Source organism: Colias eurytheme, chromosome 11 (genome assembly GCF_061535395.1).
Source record: "Colias eurytheme isolate Ceu_HAF_F1 chromosome 11, ilColEury1 Martin Lab GWU primary, whole genome shotgun sequence".
In the NCBI taxonomy this organism is placed as follows: Eukaryota; Metazoa; Arthropoda; class Insecta; order Lepidoptera; family Pieridae; genus Colias; species Colias eurytheme.
This window is the reverse complement of record NC_142990.1, coordinates 3,196,033-3,221,702: the sequence shown is the minus strand read 5'-3', so window position 1 is coordinate 3,221,702 and position 25,670 is coordinate 3,196,033. Positions and strand designations below refer to the sequence as shown.

The 25,670-nt window shown below is 31.9% G+C and overlaps 1 protein-coding gene across 1 annotated transcript; it reads right to left on the bottom strand.

The window, feature by feature from the left end:
- Nucleotides 1–323: 323 nt before the first annotated feature.
- Nucleotides 324–20,704, bottom strand: Papss (3'-phosphoadenosine 5'-phosphosulfate synthase). The gene is made up of 14 exons (XM_090106777.1): nucleotides 20,426–20,704; nucleotides 15,686–15,860; nucleotides 13,199–13,371; nucleotides 9,477–9,614; nucleotides 8,313–8,432; nucleotides 7,487–7,624; nucleotides 6,948–7,010; nucleotides 6,426–6,665; nucleotides 5,541–5,696; nucleotides 5,010–5,115; nucleotides 3,725–3,867; nucleotides 2,757–2,918; nucleotides 1,118–1,226; nucleotides 324–843 (listed from the first exon to the last, which is right to left on the bottom strand). Exons 1-14 carry the CDS (start codon nucleotides 20,510–20,512, stop codon nucleotides 734–736), a joined length of 1,920 nt encoding a protein of 639 aa, XP_089962903.1. The 5' UTR covers nucleotides 20,513–20,704; the 3' UTR covers nucleotides 324–733.
- Between the last annotated feature and the right edge of the window lie 4,966 nt (nucleotides 20,705–25,670).

Genomic DNA, 25,670 nt, shown 5'->3' with positions numbered 1-25,670 from the left:
GATAGTACCTACTACGGTACCAACATATTAACAAATTTTGTTTATATAAAAATACAATTTTATTTATTTTTCAGAATATTTGCAGTTTTATAACATTTGTGTCTTGAATATTTTCATATTTTCTACAGTTAAATATCTCTACAAAAGCGAATCGATAAAGCGAAACGTTATATTGATGAAATTAAATCTTAATTCATAGCAATAAGGTTGATAATGAAGAACAGCGCATTATTATTGTATTTCTGAATGTTATTTAAAGTTAATAATGTCATTGATTACGAGTATGATGGCAAAATTTGTGAAGGGATGAAAATAAAACAACATTTACACTATGTATATCACTTTATTTGTATATTAAAATTAAATAAATCTGTCTGATTTTCAAGCACCATAATTATACTTTATGTTTAAAATAGACATTTTAAAATCTTTTAAAAATTAACAAGGACCCTTCCCTTTAAATATTTAAAATATAATACTTCAGCTATTGTTCTTAACCGAATAAATTAACAGTAATATACATCGATTTCGCTATTTTGTGACAAAAAATACTGGAATGTGTAAAACTACACAAACAAAAATAGGAATGTAATAAAAACATTAAACATTGCACTCACATTGAGATATTCACAATAATATTTGATTTATAATAATATAATATAATAAATATAAATTAAAACATTTGTGCCAAATAAACGATTATTAAATAGTGATCTTAAATAAGTTACTATAATTAGTTTGTGTCCATTTTGGATTTTAAAGACTGGTAATATTCTGATAATACTTTCCAGGCGGATGGCGCCATGAATCCTTTTGGCGGTTCCTTGCCAGCACGAGCGAGACCTGAATAACATGATTAAGTTAATAATAAACATAAAAAAAAACGATTTAAGCCCTCGAAATAAATAAAATTGCCTTTTTGAATTTTTTTTAATAATTATGGAAAATACTAAGAAATTTAATATACGGGTTAATAATTTACCTCTTCTTTTTTATAATTTAATTGTCTGTATAACATACTAGAAATATATAAGAAAAACATGTTATAACCACAATTTTCTAAGAATATAATAGGAAAGTAATAAATGTAACCAATATATTCTGTTTATTGATATACCTCTCATCCTTGTTCCAGATATGAAATCGAAATCTTCCTTCCTGGTGGGATCGAAGAACGCCATCTTGCCAACTGAAGCGTCATAGGCGGCAACGCGGAATGGAATGATCTATAAACAATAAACAGGTTTAAAATTCGAATGTTCTTGATTTTTTTTACTATTTACCATTGAAAAAAGCTCTTAAAACGCGCGCGCAAATTGCAAGATGCACTACGAGAATATCGAGTCGAGAGTTACATATTATGTTCGTGAGTCGTCTTGCTATTTGCATGAATGTGTACAAATGTAATGTGGCATTGAAGAATGCACCACTAAAATAATATAATCTCTGAACATTGAAAATTTCTGGGTAGTCATCTAGTGTAAAGCGTAGCACCATAATTATCGCGAAACAAACATATACCCGGACCCGCAGAATCTCGACCTATTACTATGTAATGATTTCTATTTATGATCTTGACCTACTTCTTTCTCGGACCCGCAGGATCCCGACCATCATAATTTCGCACGCGTTCAAACCATAGAAATCTAAATAACAAGGCAATATAAGTGGTAAGCGCGCGTGACATTGTCGCCGCTCAGGTGGTTACCATGCCACCACTATACCAGCAGTTCGTTCTTCAGTTATTCCTGAAACGTGCGTGAGTAAACATGGTGTGTTACAGCATTTCCCAGTGCGGAAATTCTTCCATAAATTGTAATTATACTAATAAAAGAATAAAATTTCACCGGTAAGTATTTTTGTTTATAAATATTGCCGTTTTTCCTTAAAATTATAGAATACTAGCGGTCCGCCCCGGCTTCGCCCGTGGTACATAATATTTACGTTTTCTCTACATAAGAACCATCCTCGTACTTCAAGGAATATAATAAAAAAAGAATTATCGAAATCGGTTCAGCCGTTCTCGAGTTATGCGCTTACCAACACATTTTGCGATTCATTTTTATATATAAGATTTACAAGTATTACGAGTGTCACCATAGTAATCGAAATAAAAATGAATGACACAGTCGACCATTCTTATTACCACGTTTAACACAAATTTCAACTTTATTACTACATATGAGTTTATGTTCAAAGTTATATCTATTGAAAATTGACAACCTCTGTTGTAGAAAAGCCGAATTTTTTCGTATTGGAGCAAAAATAAACAAAACGTCTCATATACTTAGGGATGTTATTCTAAAATAAACCGTAAATTCGTGCGTTAGGATACATATTAAAAAGCTTAATTTAATATTTAAGTTAGTTTTCACTAAAATCAAGCTGTCCAATAAAAGGCATAGTTTACTTGTGTGTACTGTTTAGCTATCGCTTTAAATGTGTTGATTTTGGCGACAGCGGTTTTCATACGAATTATGACATTACTAGATTTCCGCCCGCGGCTTCGCCCGCGTTTTCAAAGGAAAACCCGCATAGTTCCCGTTCCCGTGGGATTTCCGGGATAAAACCTATCCTATGTGTTAATCCAAGTTACCCTCTATATGTGTGCTAAATTTCATTGTAATCGGTTCAGTAGTTTTTACGTGAAAGAGTAACAAACATCCATACATCCATACAAACTTTCGCCTTTATAATAGTATTAACACTTCTGTGTCTTGTTATTTAGTTTCTATGGTTCATACAATATTACTCACCTCCAGATCATTAAGGCCGGGTGCAACAGCCAGCAACATGGCGCCGTGTCGCGGGTCGAACAGGTCCCCGGACCCGTCGGGATGCGGCAGGCCCGCGGGATCCCGCCCCACTATGTAGTGGTTGGCCCCTGCGTTCATACGGCATTTCGCGTGCCATTGTACCTGGAGGGAAATGTGTGAATTGAGGGTAGTTGGAAATAAAAAAAATGTATGCGTGTACTAGAGTACACACGTAAGAAGTGAAACTTCTTTATGACCTTAAAAATGTCACGAGTATGGCGTAACGCAAAAATGTCACGCGTACGGCGTAACGCAAAAATGTCACGCGTACGGCGTAACGCAAAAATGTTACACTAAATTTTTGTCCAACACCGATTAAGAAGTTTCACTTAAAAAAAATTATTTGAATATAGCGTGAAAAAATTTGAAAATAATAATTTTTTCGTCCATTTGATATTGCGGGAATTTAATTTATAAAATTGAGGGTAGTCGCGAATTGACTTGGAGTGAGCATTATTTTGCATTTTAATTATATAGGAATTGTGTATTTAAAGCAAATCAAATTCGATATATTACAGGTTTCATGAAATGCCTTTAATCACATCAATATTTAAATATTTATATTATGTTCTAATAGTGAAAATGGAAATCGAATAACTACGCTATATTGGAAAAAATACATAAATAACATAGTAGATACCTAAGTGTAATTCTAAATAAAAAAAGACGGGTTGCACTCCGGGAGTGCCGGCAGAAGTGAAAACTTGATTATTAACGTTCAGCATGTTTGATATTTTGGAATGGTATCCGTCTTACGCATGGAATATAAGGGCTAAAAAAAATCCGTCTTACGCGTTTTCGATCAGGCCACGTGTCCTGACGCGAGTTTAAGATTTTATACCCACGCCGCTAAAGAAGTTTTCACTTCAATAAAACGTTCAAAACTAAAATATTAAACAAAATCTCACCTCAGTAGGTCCCGCATACATCATGGGCGAGGGGAATATAGCCAGTATGGTGGACTGCGGGTCCAAAACACCCTCGTTGAGAACTGCCTTGTGTTGGTTGATACGGACCTCTAGAGGCACGTCGTCGTCTTTCGTCCAACCGCCTGGGAAATTAAATTTATTTGGTACTAGGTTTCCGCCCGCAGCTTCGCCCGCGCAGTCAAAGAAAAACCCGCATAGTTCCCGTTCCCGTGGGATTTTCGGGATAAAACCTATCCTATTTCCCGGGATAAAAAATAGCCTATGTCCTTTCTCGGATATCCAAATATCTCTATACCAAATTTCATGCAAATTGGTTCAGTAGTTAAGGCGTGATTGAGTAACAGACAGACAGACAGAGTTACTTTCGCATTTATAATATTAGTATGGATGAAATATAGTACTTGGAAGTGTGATTGTGGCAAATATTGTTATTGATTAATTTAACAATATTATGTTCTGTGTTTCACTTACACTAAGTAAAACCACAAGTAACAAAATGATGATTGCCTAAACTGTAAATAGAATTTCTATAGAACAGGACTGTGGCAAAATAGGATAGGATGTGGTAGGATATGGCGTGCAAACTTATTCGCAAAAAAAGACCTGAAAATATTGCCTAGAAATAATATTTTATTTGTTAAGTTAGTATTTTAGGATGAAGCAATGAACACATACAAACACCAAAATGCATATCATATAGTCTTAATAATAAGGGAATATAGTCATAAGGGATTATAGTAGAGCCATTTTAATAGGCAACATTTGACAGTTCAACAAAATTCAACAATGTAACCTAGTAACGACGACATTGAATAACATGATATTTCGTTTTGTTAGAACTGCACATTTGCTTAACTTTTTTCAAATACGATTACATATTTATAATAATAATGACCGATACAAGTAATTTTAAGATTTCATTTTACTGATAAACCATTCTAAACATAATAAACAATTTCTGAATTAAAGAACTGACGTCGCTACAATTTTGTGTCAATAAACCTTTTTTCTTTTTAAATACCAGAGACGTTACTCTAAAAATCGAAATCTGACATCTAGAATCGAATGCATTGATTACTTCTGAATAAAAATCATCTTATATTAATAAATGTGTTTCAAGTTCGATTGACAAATGTTTCAAGTCAGTATCGATTAATTCACTTTAATCGATGTTTTTAAGCAGGTTACCTCTCTTCAAAGATAAAATTGATAGACGTCAAATGTTGCCTATTAAATTGGCTCAACTATAGGTTTTAATATTTACCCAGTGGATGCAATAGAAGTACCGGTTTCTGGTATCCCCTTTCGATAAGTTGCCGCTGCGTGTCTTGCATCAGCAGAGCGTGCCCATTGTGAATGGGATTGCGGAGCTACAAATTAAAATAAATTATGAATAAATAAAAAATAATCCCGTATTTTTTTTTAGTTTTAAAGACCTCAATCATGTTTTAGAGACAATGACAAGAGAAGCATATCAAAAAAATAAATTTATACACGTAGAATACATATATCATGAACGATCGTCATTGTTTTCAGATTTTCTTATTGTTCCTAGTAAAAGTACGTTCACATACGTTCTTACATGATTAAAAATTATTTTCAAGCCATATATATTATTATTTAATTATATTTTTAAAGTGAAACTTTTATTACATCGTCTCAAACTTTTTGGTCTGTGTAGCGCATGTCGCGTGACGGTCGGCTGCCGAGTAGGTATAAAGCAGTGTTCGGAAAAGTTTCACTTTTACCGTGGTTTCTTAAAACCACACAACATTTTTTTTCTTTTATTACGTACCTGAAAAGCGAAAACAGCGTCCGCATTGAGCTCCCTGAACTTGCGCCGCAGTTCGTTGGGCGTCAAACGGAACGCATCGAGCCCGTCGTTCCAGCGGACCCGAGAGAACACTTCTAAGTTACCGCCTACTAGCCAATCGCCGGATTCTTCGATCATCTGGTGTATAAATGAATAATATTATAAAAATATATATAATTTTTATATAAATTTTCTTAATTTCAAAGAAAGTGCCTTGAGAAAAGTGATTCAATTCACTTCTAAGTAGATGTTTACAATTGATTGGCAATCACTTTATTAATTCCGCTTGTTTTATTTAATTTTAAATAAGCCGAAAAATACATGAATACAAATCTTTCGAAACAGGTTGTAATTATTATATGTGTAAAATATATAAAATAAATGAAACTAGTGAGTTTAATTTTGTGAATACATAGTTATAAATCTATTGTCCGCTTAAAAGGCACGACATACACCGTCACCGGACCGGCAACGTCGCATCAGCCGCTCGTTATACGTTTATCGTACGGCCGTGAACAAAGTTTTGATTACTTCTATGCGAGATGCATTCCACTTGCTATCGTAAATTGATGCCAACATGTACATTTCATATTATACACTCATATTATGAGGACAATAAGGTCTTAAATGCAGTACCATCGAGAAGTACCAAGAGTTACCAAGTATTATGAATAATGATTTATTTTTCATAGACAACAGGGTAATATTCATTTCGTATGATTAAATTTTATTCAATTTGAATAATATGCATAAAAAAATAAACTGAAAAATTCAACTCCTACCATAAAATACTAAAGTCAAAATAAAATATCGCTTCAAATGTTGAAATCTACCTTTTTGTTCTCAAAAAATCTAAAAGCTACTGACCTTAATATAAGGGTGGCCAGTATTATAAATGCCAAACTGGCGACTGCATCTCTCCTGCTTCCTATGCGGGTAGAACTCCGGCGACCGTAGCACGGCAACACTTTTACCCTCATACACCAGGGATATCGCTTTAGAACCGGTCATTCGTTCTTTGTCTTCCGTTTTAACTGGCAATACTATGGGCACGGATTGGTTGACGATAGTGCCGTCGGATAGTGTTAGACAGTTTGAGTGGAGCGCCTGTTAATATTAGAATAATTATTAAAAAACAATATTTGATATTGAATATTTCATAATCAAAGTCAATTAAAGTGAAGTCCCATGTACCCAAGTGGAGTAAGGGGCAAATCTATTATACATCTGTTTCACTGATCGATTTTCTTTAAGGACAAGTAGGTGATCAGCCTTCTGTGTCCTACCAGACCGAGACATTTTTTTTTATTAAGTCAAAAAGACATAAAATTTTAAGGTAGGTAGTTATCCCGTTAAAAAATATTAAAACAAATACGTAAAATTACTTACTTGTAAATATTCAATTTCCCTCATAAATCCTTTCAATGGATACGCCCAACCTTCCGATAATACCTGCAAACATCCATTATTATTATTATTCACAATAAAACTTTAATTCATCATTCTAATTTTTTTTATTTATTTTCAATTACATTTCAACTACGTAATTATTCAGTTCAAATTAAATTGACGAAGGACGCAGCCTTCACTTTCTAATTAAAATGTCGAGTACTCAAAACAATAAAAAAAGCATTATCTAAATTAAGAAATAATAGGTACTTTGTTGGCTACAGGCTATTACAGCCTGTAGCAGCGTAGCGTTTTACATTTTTAAAGAATAGAAAAAAAATCACAGCGGGATTCGAACCCGCGTCTTTCGCCTTGCCGGCGCGACGCCTGGTACCTCTAAGCCACCCGTGATCCCCAATCAGAGCATTTATTCTACTCTTTCGGTTTCAAAAAATATATATAAGTACTTATAATTCATTTGAATGTTAAATAAATATCAAAATTACGTTAGTTTTAAGCTAGAAAATAACAAAACTTACTTGAACCCACTGCATGTCGAGCTTAGTAAGCTCAATTTGCGGCAACCTTGCAGCTTCCTCGATAGCACTGCTCAATCTATTGCCGTATATGAAAAGCTCCTCAACACCAGATACGCTTTCGAAGTGGGGGATTACTCCCTGGAATAGTAAAAACCATGTATAAACTTGTTCTAAAATCTCATATAACCTAACTCGAAATAAGCCAGAATTATAGTTAATAGTGCATACTGCATAGTAATTGTATAGTGCACTTTAAATAAGCATATTTTCAAATACTTTTAAAATCTGGGACGCCACTGGCCGAACCAAAAGACAAGCTCTTAATTGAAAGATGTGAAAACTGTGAAGAATTTAATTGATATTTCTGTATGGTTATTACTTATTCGACATTGTAATAACTCAGGCCCCGGAATACCGACCGATCGGGCCGTTCGGGGTTCAATGGGTTAAAAAGAGATTTATAAAGTAAATAAAACAGGCGCCTTAAAACTTGTTTAGATTATGCCCCAACAGCATCAACTATTCCAAACCAATAAATACAAGGATTAGCTTACTATAAATGAAGACAATCATCTCGTTTGTTTAGAAGCTATAAGGGAACAAAACAACCTTTTTTTTTTATTTTTTTTTTATAGTGGGGAAATCTTCCAAAGATACCCACGGCCCCCGGGGAAGGAGCCGTGGGTTATGTCGGATTCTTACCGACTAAAACCCCACTGTGTTCCGTCGAGCCGCTTTAATGATGGGGCCGCGGGTATTTGTTAGAATTCTTCCGCGACCGGAACAAAACAACCTACAATTCTATTATATCTCACTTATAACATACCTGAGCCTCAAGCAGCTTAATAACCTCCATGGTGGATTCTTCCACAGACCGGCCAACTGTCTCTATAACTAACTCAGGAGCTTCTGGACGCTCATACTCTTGCGTGATTCCTGTGAAACCCTGTAATTTAAACCGAATCACTACATAGTATAAAACAAAGTCGCTTTCTCTGTCCCTATGTCCCTATGTATGCTTAAATCTTTAAAACACGCAACGGATTTTGATGCGGCTTTTAATAGATAGAGTGATTCAAGAGGAAGGTTTTAGTATATAATTTATTATGTTTTAGACAAAGCGAGCGAAACTGCGGGCGGAAAGCTAGTTAAATATAAATAAAAAAAACATTAATTGTTGAAAACGTCTAAATATTATATGTAGTACCTATGTTAAATATTTAATTATTAAAGTATAGAAAAAGAATGGTAACTATAAGTGCCCCCACAGTCCACACCCAGATGTCTCAAAGCAGTATATATTCAGCATATTTCCAGTGTGGAAACATCACTTTCAATAAAACAGCTATAAGACATCATGGTAACACGCCTGTCGTCTGATAGAATAGCATGAGAACGCAAACTGTTGAGATTAGAACTTGTTGTGATTAGAAATTATAAACTATAATACACGGACGTATAAAAAAAGATTGATTTATTTATTTTATTTTATTTATTTTAATAATAATTAAGGAGACATTACCTCTCCTCCCCCCAATATTGGTTGAACAAGTTTTCATACATTTTCCTTTGGTTTCGCGTCCAGTGGTTGATTATAATAGTTAGAGGTATATATATATATAGGTTCTAATAGTTAGAGTACACATAAAAAGTATATCAAATTGAAAAATAAAAATATTTAAGTGTGGGGTAATTTTATTGCATCTGGCAATCAACCTGGCACACACACATGGATGTGTCACCGCTATTTATACTAGGCTTCACTCAATGTTTAGGCGATACTCCGTCCGTCTTTTTTTATACGTCCATGCATATATAACTTGTAATAATTTTGCACCACGCTTCCTTTTATAGTAAGGGTGAACATAAACAAAAAAAATGTATTTGCAAATTCACATTTCAATAAGTTAAAAAGTTTATGTGAAACTGTAAGTTGCGAAAAAATTATGTAAAATAGGTATATTACTATGAAGTCGATACAAAAACAAACCTTTATCTGTCCATCCCGAGCCTTCTTATACAGCCCTTTGGTGTCACGTTGTTCACATACTTCTAGCGGTGTATCAATGAACACTTCGAAGAACGGCAGATCCGAATCCGTGTGGGTACGACGAGCTACCTCTCTATCCTATAAATAAAAAAATAATTACTAAACCACCTTTAAATGGTCAGAACTAGATTATTTAAATGAGACCAGCCGGAATACATAAGCTTTTAAATAAAAGAAGTAAATAGGTTAACCCAGTCGAAAGTTTTGTGGTAAAAAACAGTCTACTCCTCTCTTTTTCGAAGTCAGTTGATAATTATCAAACTATTTAAGATTAATAATGAACAAAGAAATCTAGGTTATAAAAGGGACTAATGATAAAACCAATTTAGATAATTGAAGGTTATAAATTACAATGTATTAATATTGGGCGCCGCAAACTACGTTTTAGCTTACAAACATTAACAGACTTTTATGTAATCAGATTGCGATCAGGGACAGCTCAAAACAGCTTTTACCAGTTCTGAGATTTACTATCAAAACTAAACTAGCAAATGTTCCAAAAGCATATTTACCTACTAGACAGTATGTAAATATTGCATTGTATACAAAATATTTTTTGCTCGTGAAAAAACTTGAATTGCAACGCTCAAATCAAGTTTCCCAGAAACTGGTTTACTGCTGACCCACAATTTACTTATTTAGTAAACATTTTTTAGTACATTTCTCATGAGTTCAATAACTCGGAACTCCTTCACTATCATTGCCATACTTTCGAGATAACCCATTCCATGTCCTACTTAGTTAACGATAAATCAAATCTGAATAAGATTTAGTATTAATTAGTGTTAACGAACCTTATTAAATAGCAATCGAACACGATAAAGTCAAAGGCCAAATAGATATGAGGTTTATATAGAGCTCTTTATTTTTAGGTGCAAGAAGGAAAATACGCGGATGTATCATTTTGTGATAACCTGATGACAATTAGTATTCACAAGATACGTAGTAGATGTATTGTATTCAGTAGCCTAAATAGGTAAGCTGTCTCTCAGGAATTTTCCCCTTCAATGAACAATATCTAAACACATTTTTCGTTATAGCTCATCTCTATACTGTTTTCATTTTACAACTGAAGGAGATATAGTTACTGCGAAGAATTTTTTCTTACTTTGTTTTCACTAAAATTTGCCAGTTTAGCTGGAAATTACAATTCATGCTATTATCACAGATTACTAAATAGTTACATTTTGAAGAACTTTTCCTCAAATTAAACAAAATCTTATTTAATCCGGCGTTATCATAATAGACTAGAGTAGATAATTTTTGAAACAAAAAAAAATCGCAGTCGGATGAAACCCATTAGAAAAGGAGGGCAATATGATAAAAATGTAAGGAAAAATAAATTACGGTCAATCCGAGTTCGGGAAGTGGGAGGGGGGAGCTTTTAAGAGAAAAAAATGGTCTCTCTCGATTTCCGACAAAACTACAAGTCCTATGGAAAAAAGTTCAATGGCAAAGTTGTAGGTAATAAAAGGATCTACAACTTTTGTATTCACAATTTTTTCACATAACCTCAAAACTTAGGTGAAAAATTCAAATAACCAAGTTTTTGGTTTTTTATTTTTATCTACTTCAAAATTAATTGTTTTTCTACGAAATTTGGTGAAAACTTACTTTATTATGTCCCAAATACACTGTAATTTATTTGATTGAAAATATTTATTTTTTCGCCTTATTTTGAATTAATACCAAAAAAACAACCTAATTTTCAATCGAAAAGTCACCCGTCAAAATATCAGTTTATTTCAAAAACTTGGGGTGCCTTTTATTCATTGAAATCTCTACTTTCATATGGTGTAAAAAAAATAAACACCACCATAGTAAATGTTCTCAGGAAATGCATACAAATAGTGTGAAAATTAGCTTTTACTAAATCAGGCACACTTCTCGAACTACCTGAAATGTTTTTATTGACATCAATTTGGTTTTGAATATGCTGTAAAATATTAAACTTAGAACAGATAATTATTTTTCTTTTGAAATATTACCGAAAAGCCGATACAAGAGAGGATATAGAGTTCGAGAAGTGTGCCTGATTTAGTAAAAGCTCATTATCACACTGTTTGTATGCATTTCCTGAGAACATTTACTATGGTGGTGTTTATTTTTTTTTACACCATATGAAAGTAGAGATTTCAATGAATAAAAGGCACCCCAAGTTTTTTAAATAAACTGATATTTTGACGGGTGACTTTTCGATTGAAAATTAGGTTGTTTTTTTGGTATTAATTCAAAATAAGGCGAAAAAATAAATATTTTCAATCAAATAAATTACAGTGTATTTGGGACATAATAAAATAAGTTTTCACCAAATTTCGTAGAAAAACAATAAATTTTGAAGTAGATAAAAATAAAAAACCAAAAACTTGGTTATTTGAATTTTTCACCTAAGTTTTGAGGTTATGTGAAAAAATTGTGAATACAAAAGTTGTAGATCCTTTTATTACCTACAACTTTGCCATTGAACTTTTTTCCGTAGGACTTGTAGTTTTGTCGGAAATCGAGAGAGACCATTTTTTTTCTCTTAAAAGCTCCCCCCTCCCACTTCCCGAACTCGGATTGACCGTAATTTATTTTTCCTTACATTTTTATCATATTGCCCTCCTTTTCTAATGGGTTTCATCCGACTGCGATTTTTTTTATCTTTTCATTATTTTTAAAGGCTTCTACCCCAGTCTATAATGACAATTCAATTTTGAGCCATAAAATGTGTTTAAGATAACAAAAAAAATATCAGTAATATTTATGATCTCAAAAAATTTCATTATAAGTTTTTTTTTTTTGTAAATTTCTCTTTTTATATTTCTACCTAACATAAACTACAAATATAGATATTATAGATTTAATTTAATAAAATATAATTCGAAATGATAACCTCACTTCCTACATAATATAGGTAGATAAAACAGAATATAATTGAATTTCAATTCATTCATAAGTTTTCGATCTTACTATGGAAACGATTTTCAAACTTTATAATCATAAAACTGAACAAACATATTAGGTCAAATTAATACTTATAATTGCGATCGTTATTTAATATTAAGAGAAATCTACCAAAGGCTTAATTTTAACCTTGCATCAAGTCGAACATAATTATAAGAATTAAGATGTTTATCAAAACAAGTGTAAATATTAGCGAAACAATTTTGTTATATTAATGCAATAAAAATGCATGTTAAATGACATAACAAAATCTAAATGTTTGTTTTCTACCTTCAAATTTCTATAAAATGTAATTAATACTTTAGACAAAACAACAAAAAAGCTAACCTTCATTACAAGTATCGCATTGCTACTATAAAAACTAATTACACAATACACATTACATTTAAATTAAAAAGAAAGTCGTTTCCTGAATTTAATGATTGTTGGTTCTTTCTATAATTATTATCTCCATTAAAAAAAATCGTTTCGACAATAATTGTTAATAGGCAATTAATAAATTTAAAAACACGCTTAAATGATGATGTATTGTCAATTTGTCACCCATCCTGTTTGATAAGACAAAGTTTGAATTAAATCTATCCGTTTGAAATAAGTTCCAAATCTATTCTAAAGGAGTCGGCTACATACAATCATGTTGATTACATTCAAACGTGAAGCTACTAAAAAAGGTCTTCCCAGCAAGCAGAACCAAAACTACAAATTCATCACATTACCTCTGCAAACGGGGACACAAAGCTGCACAAACAGACGACGCCACTATCCGCAAAAAGTTTGGCCACTTCTGCCACTCTTCGGATATTTTCTTCCCGATCCTCTTTACTGAAGCCGAGGTTCTTGTTAAGGCCTGTGCGAATATTGTCTCCATCTAGACCGTATGCTGGAATGCCTGGAATATTGCTATTTTTATTTACTAGCGTCTAGCTGTTTGGATTAACCTGTGTTGAAATGGGAGAAAATATGGTCTAAGGCCCATAGACCATAGTCAAAGGATAAAATATGAATTTGTGCTAGTTATGTCCAGTAGTTCGAAGATGTTAGTTGATTTATCAATTGTAGATTATGTGTAATGATTTCTCAATTACAAATAGGTGAATAATGAAATATTTCCTCGTTATAATTTTAGAGCAAATGTCGTTGTGTCCTAACAATATCCTTGAAATTGTTCATAGGTACTGTTGAGTCAAATAAATAATTGTCATTATTTTTTTCATTTTGAAGGTTTAATTCAAGGAGAAACCTGTTTTACAGTTATCTTTAAATTTTATAGTGTTATTCAAATATTGTACAACGAACACCATAAATTAGAAAAAGACAGTTTTACGAAATCCAATGCTCATCAGACAACATTTTTCGAGAAATGTAATAAGAAAATAAACAATTCCTTGTTAAAGACAAGACTAATGAGCAACACATGTAGGATCGACCATGATACTTGGCTTCTTTTTAATATTTGAATTGAACAACGAAATAAAATTCACTGATAATCCGAGACATAACTTAGTTTTACATGTTATTTTTGTCAATTCTAGATCCAAGTTATTTTAAAAAGCTACTTGTAAAGTTCTTAAGGGTCTTACGTATACCTATTTCGAGAAATTGGCCTCATCATACACTAACCTCGAGGCAAAAACTTAATGATTTTATGTAATAATATTTTACCCTACAATTTTCTCAATAATTAGATTATGCAATAAGCTCTATGATATATTGAACTTTCCTAACATCTAATTTTATGTGATGTATTATAAAACAACTTGCTGCAATTTTATAGAATACCTAATTTTGTTGATTTTATAAAAGACCAGCTTTTTTTCCTTGATCTAAATTTATCATTAAAGCGTTGCACTTTTTTATTTGCAAACTGTAGACGGTAAACACGCCTTTTTTCAAACAAGTTCCAAAAATTGTGTGTTTGCAGCTTGTTTGCAGTTTATTACAAAAGAAGTTATTAAATAATTGAACAATATACATAGTTACATATTCGACTTTCTTTTATTGAAAACCAGGAGAATTTAACGGTGCCTAAATGATTTCATATAAAAATACGTTTGAGAATTGAATATTAAGTTAACGTGAAATCGATTGGAAATATGGAAACATTTAATTTTTTTTTATTATTCAATAATAGCATAACAAGTCCTGCACTTACTACTCACAGTAAGTATTGATATATAATGAGGATATATAATATATAATGTTGGTTAGGGAGCCAGGTGCAAATTTGGTTAATTATTTCCTCTCAAGAGAAAATTCGTCAGACGCATCAGAGTATAGTATTATAAAGCCTCGTGAACGTCAGCTGGCGCTCGGTTGGGGGGGTGAGCGGTTGTAGCCTCCTACGCACGTAGGAAAAAAAAATACATTCATTCATTTCCTCTCAGCTAAAAATTTGTCAAATTGTAGCTAACCCAATATCTCAACGAAAAAAAATAATCAGCTGGTTACAACGTGGTGTATTATACGTCAGCTGGTGTCTCGAACATGAAAAAAGAACAATTATTTTCGGTGATTTCCTCTCAAACAAAAATTTACCTGATGATAGCTTATATGTAACTGTGGATAAATATATAAGTCAGCTGGCTGTATCTTGGTGGAAAAACCGTCAGCTGATACTTTGAAAGTTATTACATAGGTGTTAGACAGAAGCATCTATTGCCAATTTATATGCATCAGCTGACTAGGTTTTCCTCAACTTATTGCTAGCTGATTTTTTTATACGTCAGCTGGTAGACACCACCACCATAATACACCATGCTGTAACCAGCTGATTATTTTTTTTCGTTGAGATATTGGGTTAGCTACAATTTGACAAATTTTTAGCTGAGAGGAAATGACTGAATATATTTTTTTTCCTACGTGCGTGGGAGGCTACAGCCGCTCATCCCCCCAACCGAGCTCCAGCTGACGTTCACGAGGCTTCATAATACTATACTTTGATGCATTTTACTAATTACCGATTGAGAGGAACTTGGTCATAAAATCTGCTGCTGGCTCCCGGACCATAAACTTCGGTTTTAAGCATATAATTCTGTGATAGCTAACATCTCTTATATTACGAAATGTCTTACAGAAACATTTATAAGTATTAAACATTATTTTATATGAAATGCAATTACCCAAAAACTAATAATACATATCTCTACAGACTGATGTCATTTAGATAAGTGCGACCTTCAATTTTGTCAAAACAAAAGGATTACCTTTGGATACGAGATACGCTTCCAATGCGAAGGCAATGCTGGTCTTGCCCGCTCCACTGAGACCAGTGAACCAAACAGTGCTGCCCCTGAAGGCCTTACTTCCGAAGGCCCTGCTTCGCTTGGCCCTGGAAACTTGGTGTTTCTGCTCCACAACGTTGGTTGCTACTTGCGCGCACTGCAACGAATATTTATTATCATCAAGCCTATAAAAATCTTATTTAGAATGCAATAAAAACAACAAGGTGCAAACACATGACCTTCCAGAAATTTGCCTATATACCGAAATTTGGTATTTCAAAAAGTTTTTAGGGAATGTGCGTTGATTTAAATTAAGGATAGATTATGCTAATATATTTGACCTCATAAAGCCGTATGGAAAATATGGTGAAGTGTTTTCTTATGTTTTCAGGCGTTTATGAAGGCCATAGTTAATTAACATTTAATTGAGGCTCTACATTTTAGTTAAACATACCTAATCATACATTAGTGTATTGTAAGTATGTATATTTACCAATTTAAATTCAATACATTTTAAAAAGAATAATATACATGATAATATAAATTAGGTAGGTATGCTATAGTTGAAACCAATTAACTTGTTTTTCCTTCATTGAATGTTTAATTGTTTATCTATGTACCTAATAGGCGAAAGAAACTTTATTTTCGGTAGCATAATTTTTCCATTAGTACAATTTCAGAAAACAATTCGTTTGAATTGTTTCCGTGAACGTGCTAGAAAATCCAATTTCAAGCTATATTGCATTCGATTGATCGTGAAGTAACTTTAAACTAATCAAACCTGACCTTGCGAAAGGTCAGTTAAAAAATAGGTTGGACAGTTAACACTTTACTTCCTGTTCCCTATGGAAAAATGGAATTTATTAAAGTGAAACTTTTATTACATCGTCTCAAACCGTTTGGTCTGTGTAGCGCATGTCGCGTGTAGCGACCGTCACGCGACATGCGCTACACAAAGCAGTGTTCGGAACCGTTCGAACAGTTTCACTTTTACCGTGGTTTCATAAAACCACACAACATTTTTATATCTAGACATTAAATTCATAACTTTATAATAATACTCCCAACACTGAATATTGAAATGAACCTAAAATCTGAATCGGTTACTAGGTCAATTCCGAGTCAGATAACATTCTGCTGGGGTCAATGTATTGGAAAATACTTTTTTATCGTGTACCTACTCTCATTATTTCTTATACTTACTATTTTCCTGGTTTATAAAATGATTGCATATTTGTTACAATGACCGCTAATTATTATCTCTACAAAATTCGACAAGATACCTTCCTATCTCGATAGATACTTATTAATTATTATTACTATCTTAAAAAATGCACACGATAAATTTTAATCTCAGTAGATACTTATTATTGCAATCTTAATCACGTATATTTTATTTTATTAAATACTAGCGGTCCGCCCCGGCTTCGCCCGTGGTACATGTTTACGTTTTCTCTACATAAGAACCATCCTCGTACTTCAAGGAATATAATAAAAAAAGAATTATCGAAATCGGTTCAGCCGTTCTCGAGTTATGCGCTTACCAACACATTTTGCGATTCTTTTTTATATATATATTAAATATAAAATGCAAGGGACTAATAAACTTGATGTTTTATGCATCAGTCATTGCAATGTTTACATGTATGAACGTAATTGTAGTAATAAAACAGAAATACGATTCCAACTAATAGGTCATGTTGCATGAACAGAAACTTACATAATTACAGTAGACTTTAAAAACCTATTTGCCCTTGATTGGTCTTTACTTAAATATGGTAAATGCCGCAGTATGACTGGGTAATTATTTATTTATTAAGTTACCAGGATAGCAATAAAAACTATAACGTAGATGACTAGTTACATATAATAATAATTATAAATGAACGTTAGATTATAAGATGATGTCCGCGTTACAACTCTACCTTCCTTTTTCCGCTTAATCGGTCATAATATGAAGCTTTTTTTATATAATGTTTATGTTATGATTAAATGTACAGGCTAATTAAATAAGTAAACTGACCGAGTGATTTATGTTTTGAAAAGGAATATTTTCCCTGTTTTTTTTTTTCAATCGCACATCGTTCGCCATGTAGGTACCAGGTAGGTATCATAAGTACCTATGATATGATTTTCGTTAATCCCGAAAAAGTCTAAAGGACTTGTAGTTAGGTAGTCTTAAGAACAATCTAGGAAATATTACTCATATAACTAATATTCATGTAAAACTAATGCGATTCGACACAATCAATATAATAATATTAAATTTAAGAAAACAATTATTTAAAGATTGTTATAAGTATATTTAAGTAAGTATAACTCTAACAAAAAGCTTTGAAAAGCTTTCGCTTTTACTACTGCCTCATCGTTGTATGATGGTCTGCAGAATAACAGCTGTTTGTATGAATAAAAAGCTACATAATCCTATGATTGATACTTCTGAAACCTCAGATTAGTAAATAGTTTCTAATAAAACTCAGAGTCAACAAAGTATAAAACAAAGTCGTTTTGAAACTACGCAACGGATTTTAATACCATTTGTAGAGTAATTCAAGAGGTAGGTTTTAGTACGTATATTATAGTCAGTTAAACTTTATAAAACGCGGGCGAAACAACGAGCAGAAAGCTAGTGAACAATAAATACCGACTACGGAACCTCGTAGGTACCTACTCGACTAGCGCTTAAAAATTCGCTCTATGACTTTAAAAATTCTCTTATCTCTTGAGGAATTATTGAAATAATTGCATAAGTGCTCATATCGGAAAATATATGAATTCCATAGATATTGTACCTATTATTTATGAGTTATATGCATGTTACGCGTGAGTAGATATATATTCCAGTAGGCAAAGGTGTTACACAACGTAAAATACTAACATATTTTATATTTATCATTTGCGTTACTAGAAATAAATTTTACACTGCCGCACGTGTAAAATATTATCAATTAAATTTGTAAGACGAAAATGTGTTTACTAAGCTATTTTAACTATGTTATGAATTAAAAATTTACATATCTATGTTAAAAATAAATGCATCATATTTACAACTGTTTAAACATCAACGTTGCTAATTTCATTTCCGATAGTAGAGCAATCAATAAAATAGCTATGAATTGTAAAATAAATAATATATTATGCCAAAATAGATAAAGCAAACCCAAAAACTGGTAAGGTAATTAAAAAGTTTAATCATTAAAATTTAAAAGGAATAAATAGTTAGGTACCTAAGTAGTTAAGTATATTATTTTCATGTAAAAATCTGTATTTACATGAGCTATTTACCTATCTATATATATAAAACTCAAAGGTGACTGATATAGTGATCTATCAACGCACAGCCCAAACCACTGGACATATTATCGGGCTGAAATTTGGCATGCAGGTAGATGTTAGGACGTAGGCATCCGCTAAGAAAGGATTTCCGGAAATTCTTGCGGGAACGGGGAAAAACGGGAATGGATGCACGTACAAAGTCGTGGGCGGAAGCTAGTTAAAACATACAATTCAAAAACCGTGATCTCGTTTCATACTAAATAGCTTTATTACAGAGTAAAGACCCATTAATTATTTATTAATGAGACAATTTTATGGGCATTCATAAATCTACTTAAGTAAAAAATATAAAAATAATGGAACAATAAATCTCTCCTCTTTTTAAAATCGGAAAATAAGTAGGTATATTTTTCTATTACAAAAATGTGTGTTAGTTTGAACTTGCAGCACTCATCACACAAAAGGCCTTAGGTATTTATAACGTTAGAGTTTCATACCGTTAATAGTTCAATTAAATAAATAAATTTATGTTACATATCGCAATTGGATGGGCAGATTTAGGTCTCAAACACGCACACTAGGCTCTAGAGTCTAGCTAATTTAACAGCTGTTTTATCTATTATGTGTATGATAATCGTTAATCGTAACAATATGAAAATAATGACTTATTTGTTATTAATTTATTCATTAAATAATCATATTTATAAATAAATCAAAAACAAAAATAAAAATGCACAGTCATCAAAAAAATATAAGCATATCAATTAAGTAGGTAAATGAGAGATTATCGTTTATATCGGCTGTTTAATACATAATTGAATTATATATAATTTTGATAACAATCCGTGTTGGTACCAAAGTTATTTATTACATGTCGGTAGGTACCTAGAATTCAAAGTTTTATGAATTGAAATTACCTGTAACACTTGAAATTTTATATTCCTCCGGATAATTTCGCTATTACGCTTTACTTATGTGATGTGTTTAATAAATAATACAATATATATTATTTTATAGAATAACATATCATATGATGTTATAATTTTAATTGATTATGGTTTCGAAACTAAAAATGTAGTAGAAAGTGAATATCCAGTTTACAACAATCTTGAGGAAATAAACATGAGTGAAAGTTGAGTCATTCATAGAAGTCGCGCTATCGGTAAATATTGGCAACACATTCACACTTTCGCTTTTAATCCGCAAAACAACAATTATTTTTCTTTAATTATAACAATATAAGCACTATTCAAATCTTATATATAAAAATGAATCGCAAAATGTGTTGGTAAGCGCATAACTCGAGAACGGCTGAACCGATTTCGATAATTCTTTTTTTATTATATTCCTTGAAGTACGAGGATGGTTTTTATGTAGAGAAAACGTAAATATGTACCACGGGCGAAGCCGGGGCGGACCGCTAGTAATAAATAAATATCTACAAACCGTTCTTAAAAGTGTGTTTCCCCACTGGCCTATTTTAAATTTCTCAAAAGTTTCTGCAACTTTTCTATTCCGTTTTTCCAAACTCATTTTTGAAAAAAATAATTAGCTTTAAAAAAAAAATAAAATAAAACTTTCCCGCCAAAAGACGCGAGCGTCTTCGTGTTTACAAACACAGACTATATTAAAATGTTGCCGAACTGTAACCGCGGCAGCGCGAACGCTTTATTGAATAACACTAATCGACTGTTGTTTGACAGTTCATTTCTCTCCCACTGCCGGCAATGTTCTTGAAGTAGGTTTTATAGTACCCTAGTTAATACATAAATAACCTTAGATTATAATTGAAAACGCGATTTACTCGACTGTTTCCTCATTACGTAGAGTCTCATAAATAAAAATATAGGCGCTTACAAATAATTATTATATTTCAGTGAAAAAAATAGATAATAACAATAGTCGTCGTAGTCGTAGTATTACGAAATTTACCCAAGTAACAGCTAAAGATGAAGCATACAATTTAGAATATTAATTATCTATTATAGGCCTAATGTACCTAATTACTACCGCAAAAGGTAAAAAATTATTTTAGAATTTAATTTATTTAAAATTCAAAACCTGTTACAAAATGTATATATGTTATAAAGTATAAACCACTTAGTTAATCAATCCGATTCCTCAGTTCATTGACCCTCCTAAATAGGAAATGACCGCAAGACTTAAAAACGTTATATGCACTATATATTATATATTAATGTCAACACAATAAGAATTTTCGATTGATAAATAGGAGAAAATACTTTTGTTAATTACCGTCATAATATTATTATCTTGGGCTTGTTTTAATAAGATTAGTATTTGGTATACGATAAATTATTTCCCTTTATTTATTTATCACAACAATAACGGCTTATTTATCGCAATCTATGAAATGAAATCAATTTTACTATAGAAACGTCATCGATGCTGGTTTAGATTAAAAGAGATAAAATGGAAATTGATTAAGAATTGATGTCATTGAATATAAAAAAAAATTAAGAAGCGTCGTCGCCCATATGTTGTTAATAAGACTGTGGTAACAAATTTTTCCATGACCTAATGAAATGAATACAATATTGACTATTGTTGATGAATATTATATCCTTGTGATATTTCATTGCATTAATCTGACTTTATGCATATTATAATGAGCATTAAATGATTTAAAATATAACTTGGCAACAAAAACAACCAATTTTTTTTTATAAATTGTTTGTTGTTGACACTATTAATAAAATGAATTGTTATTAGAGCTAGCGCGCACGGGCAACTTTGTCTCCGCAACTATTTTGTCTCTCCCATCAATTTGTATGGGGAGTTGCGTCGCTACGTGTGCGCACTTTCATACTAGCCCATAGGTGGGAGAGACAAAATAGTTGCGGAGACAAAATAGTTGCGGAGACAAAGTTGCTCGTGCGCGCTAGCTCTTACATAATCCAGTCATACTGTAGAAAAATAATATCTAATATGTTATATGTGAACTTCTTACTGTACTGGCTGGTTTGGTGATATAGGTATATATATATGTTTCAAATAATAAAACAAGTCAGTTCTGTTCTGCACTTCATTCTGTTGTTTTATTATAGGTTATGGGCCCAGAGAATCAGTAAAAAAGCAGTTTTTTTTAACAAGAATTTCGTTTTGGTACGAGTGTTAAAAAGCTTTTTCAACACGTTTTTTCATTGTTTTTTCATTTTTTCATTCAGCATATTTATGTTTGAATTATTTGTTATTGTACACTTATCAATATAACATTGTTAGATATAGTGGGGGTGTAGAAAAATAATATCTAATATGTTATATGTGAACTTCTTACTGTACTGGCTGGTTTGGTGATATAGGTATATATACATATATGTTTCAAATAATAAAACAAGTCAGTTCTGTTCTGCACTTCATTCTGTTGTTTTATTATACATACAACATACATACAATCAGGTTTATAGTAATAAATAAGATTATATAGTATTAAGAGAACATATAGCTGCATATAACAATGTTTGTCGGTGATATCTTAACAATATTTATTATATCACTTTACAGATAAGTAAGTTACATTCAAAATTAAGATAAATGTGATATGCACACATATGCAGTTGGGTTTAGTGATAAATAAAATTAAATAGAATTAAGAGATCAAAGAGATGCATATAAAGAATGTTTTTCAGTGATATCTAAACAATTTATGGTATCACATATAATACACAATAAGTGCAGATAAGAGCTTATAAAGTACATCTGATAAAATATAAATGATAATGAATATTAGTCCTGAAATATGAATATCGGTATCATGTTGATGTTGTAATAGAACTACTTTTAAGGAAACATCAAATACAGACATGAATTTATTCAACTAGGTTTACTTCTAATGCAGTAGGTATTACCATACGAACCTGTAACAAGCTCACTAGAGTTGACCTACTTTCTTTTGAAAAAACTATGACACTCATAAAAAAGCTTTTTACTTTATCTTTACTAAAAAGATAAAATGAAGAAAAAATTAGATTCCTTACAAGCATAATATTTTTTACTGTTGTTTAAAATTAGTAAGTACAGAGTTTTTAGGGAAATTAAAACCTTTCTTATATATAGGTGCATGATCTCTCTTCAAAAAGAAAAATACCTATTTAAAATATAAAGAAAATTTAACAAATTATATGCTATTTTGCTACACAATATTTCATATGTTAACATTATAAATTCTATTCATTTATTTTATTTATAACTAGCGGTCCGCCCCGGCTTCGCCCGTGGTACATATTTACGTTTTCTCTACGTAAAAACCATCCTCGTACTTCAAGGAATATAATAAAAAAAGAATTATCGAAATCGGTTCAGCCGTTCTCGAGTTATGCGCTTACCAACACATTTTGCGATTCATTTTTATATATAAGACTAAGTACTAATAAGTTAAGAAAGTGGTTAAATTTACAAAAAAAAATATTTCAACATTTATCAAGAAACTTATTGTATATATATATATATTATTTAATCTATTACTATTCATTATTTTTATAAAGGAATTTCTGATTCGAATACTTAAATCAAACAGTTTACTTACTGCTTTGAGCTTCTTCCTGGGTCTTGAGGGTCCATCCATGGCTTTAACTATTTAAATTGATATAACTTTAATTGTTCAATAGGTATTATCAGAGGTTTCTACGATAACTATTATTGATTTTATGGTATCGTTCAGCTATCAATAAAAAATTAGAACAGATAAACAGTCGGCTAGTAGTCATAGACCTTGATTTAAGTCGTTGTGTGCATCAAATAGTAAATTCTAGCTTTACAGGTACTTCTGCACTATGTGCTGCACTGTGCAGCTTTGACCATTTGCCCAGTGTCCTAATTTTAAATTATAATTTACAATGATTATTTCATTATTTCTTTCACAGATTTCTTTACTGTATTTCTTTACGTCGCGGATATTGACACAATGCTGTCACAATGACAAATGACAATTAAAAATTCACAAATGATAAACTGAAATCCTCCTGAAATCACTACCCTTGTCCCCCTCTGAGCTTGTCCCTACCTATTCCATAGCTTAAAATCACGATAAAATCACAGCATAAAATAATACTAGGATTACATAAATGCCACAACGTGGCCACAACCTACGATGCGATGTCTTATGCTACGGCCACACTACCTTACCGTCTACCGGGCTGTTACCGCAATAATTATGGCATTAAATTACCGTCTAAATTACTGCATGAACTGGTGTGGTTAAGGGCTTGGTCTAGTAGTGCAAACAAATGCATCCTGTCATCCTATATGTAAATAATACAAATGTACTAAGGGAAAGTTGCTCCACTTAATTTTTAAAAATTAAATCATTCGTATAATTTAATATTCGTAATAAGTACCAAAAATGACAATTTGAAACAATTTTCGTGAAAATTACACCGGGTGATTTTTTTTATCAGTACACAAGATTTGCGAATACTTTCTATTGATATCTTCAACTTCATGTTTATATAACTGATCAACTTTTACAAAGAAATTTGGACGAAATATAAAAAAAAATATGCTTTCCATACAAAATGCATAACTCTATACATTTTTTTCGACCTAAGTTTCTTAGTGAAAGTTGTTCAGTTTAACTAATAAAACGGATAAACAAATTTTGTATATAATAAAAAAAATGTAATGTTTGTGTTAAAAAATTATAAAATAGAAAAATACGCAAATGAAAACAAAAGATATTTATTTCTGACTAGCTTCCGCCCGCGACTCCGTCCGCGCGTATGTCTGTCTTCGCGTCTTCTACAGATTTATTATATTATGTATAATCTTATATATAAAAATGAATCGCAAAATGTGTTGGTAAGCGCATAACTCGAGAACGGCTGAACGGATTTCGATAATTCTTTTTTTATTATATTCCTTGAAGTACGAAGATGGTTTTTATGTAGAGAAAACGTAAATATGTACCACGGGCGAAGCCGGGGCGGACCGCTAGTATGTATATAGATTTATATTTATAAACCTAATAAATCTTTTGCTAGCATTCTGATGCTTTATCGGTTGCACTGGATTTATCTCTTTTTTTCAATCGCTTGAATGATATAGGATGGGTCCTTGATGGCATCGAATGCTGAAGTCTCGAATCAATCAATTCTGACAGTAGGCAATTTATGTAAAATCTTGATAATGGTCCATCATTTTATTTTGCCTAAACGTTACATACTTTTTTATATATTCTATTTTTAACGAATGATTCACTCCAGTCCAAACAGCAAATAAGCAGACTTCTGCTTCTGCAACGTTTAGTTGTCCCTGAATTTGGAAAAAATAGTCATGATTCTTATCTATGACAAAAGTGTTATTTTTTGCATTGTATTTCAAATATTAAATTTTTTTTAACCGCATCTTCCGCATTCATGTCTTTTGCCGGAATTAGACATTTAACGTCTACTAGTCCCATTTTCCCTTTTTGATATGGGAGTGTATAAAGTAAATTTTTTAGATATTTCTCGTTATACTTTTAAAAAGTTATTATTGTCATTTTGCTCATTAGGTAAAGTAATTTCGATATCAGTTTTAAGTTTTTTGATACCTGCAATAATAACGTCATAATCGCCTGCACATACTTATCGATTACACCCTGTATACAATCCACCACCCATATTCATAATGTTTTCCTGTCCTCCTCTCCTTTACGCTGTTCACCGATACATTTTAAATGAGTAAATCTGCT

Excerpts from the sequence above, each read along its gene's own strand:
- Papss (XM_090106777.1), bottom strand. The coding sequence starts at position 20,512 with ATGAGTTTGGAAAAACGGAATAGAAAAGTTGCAGAAACTTTTGAGAAA. Across the intron at positions 1,227-2,756 it reads CCGGCCTTAATGATCTGGAG|ATCATTCCATTCCGCGTTGC; the intron begins GTGAGTAATATT and ends TATTGTTTATAG. Across the intron at positions 844-1,117 it reads ATCTGGAACAAGGATGAGAG|GTCTCGCTCGTGCTGGCAAG; the intron begins GTATATCAATAA and ends CATGTTATTCAG.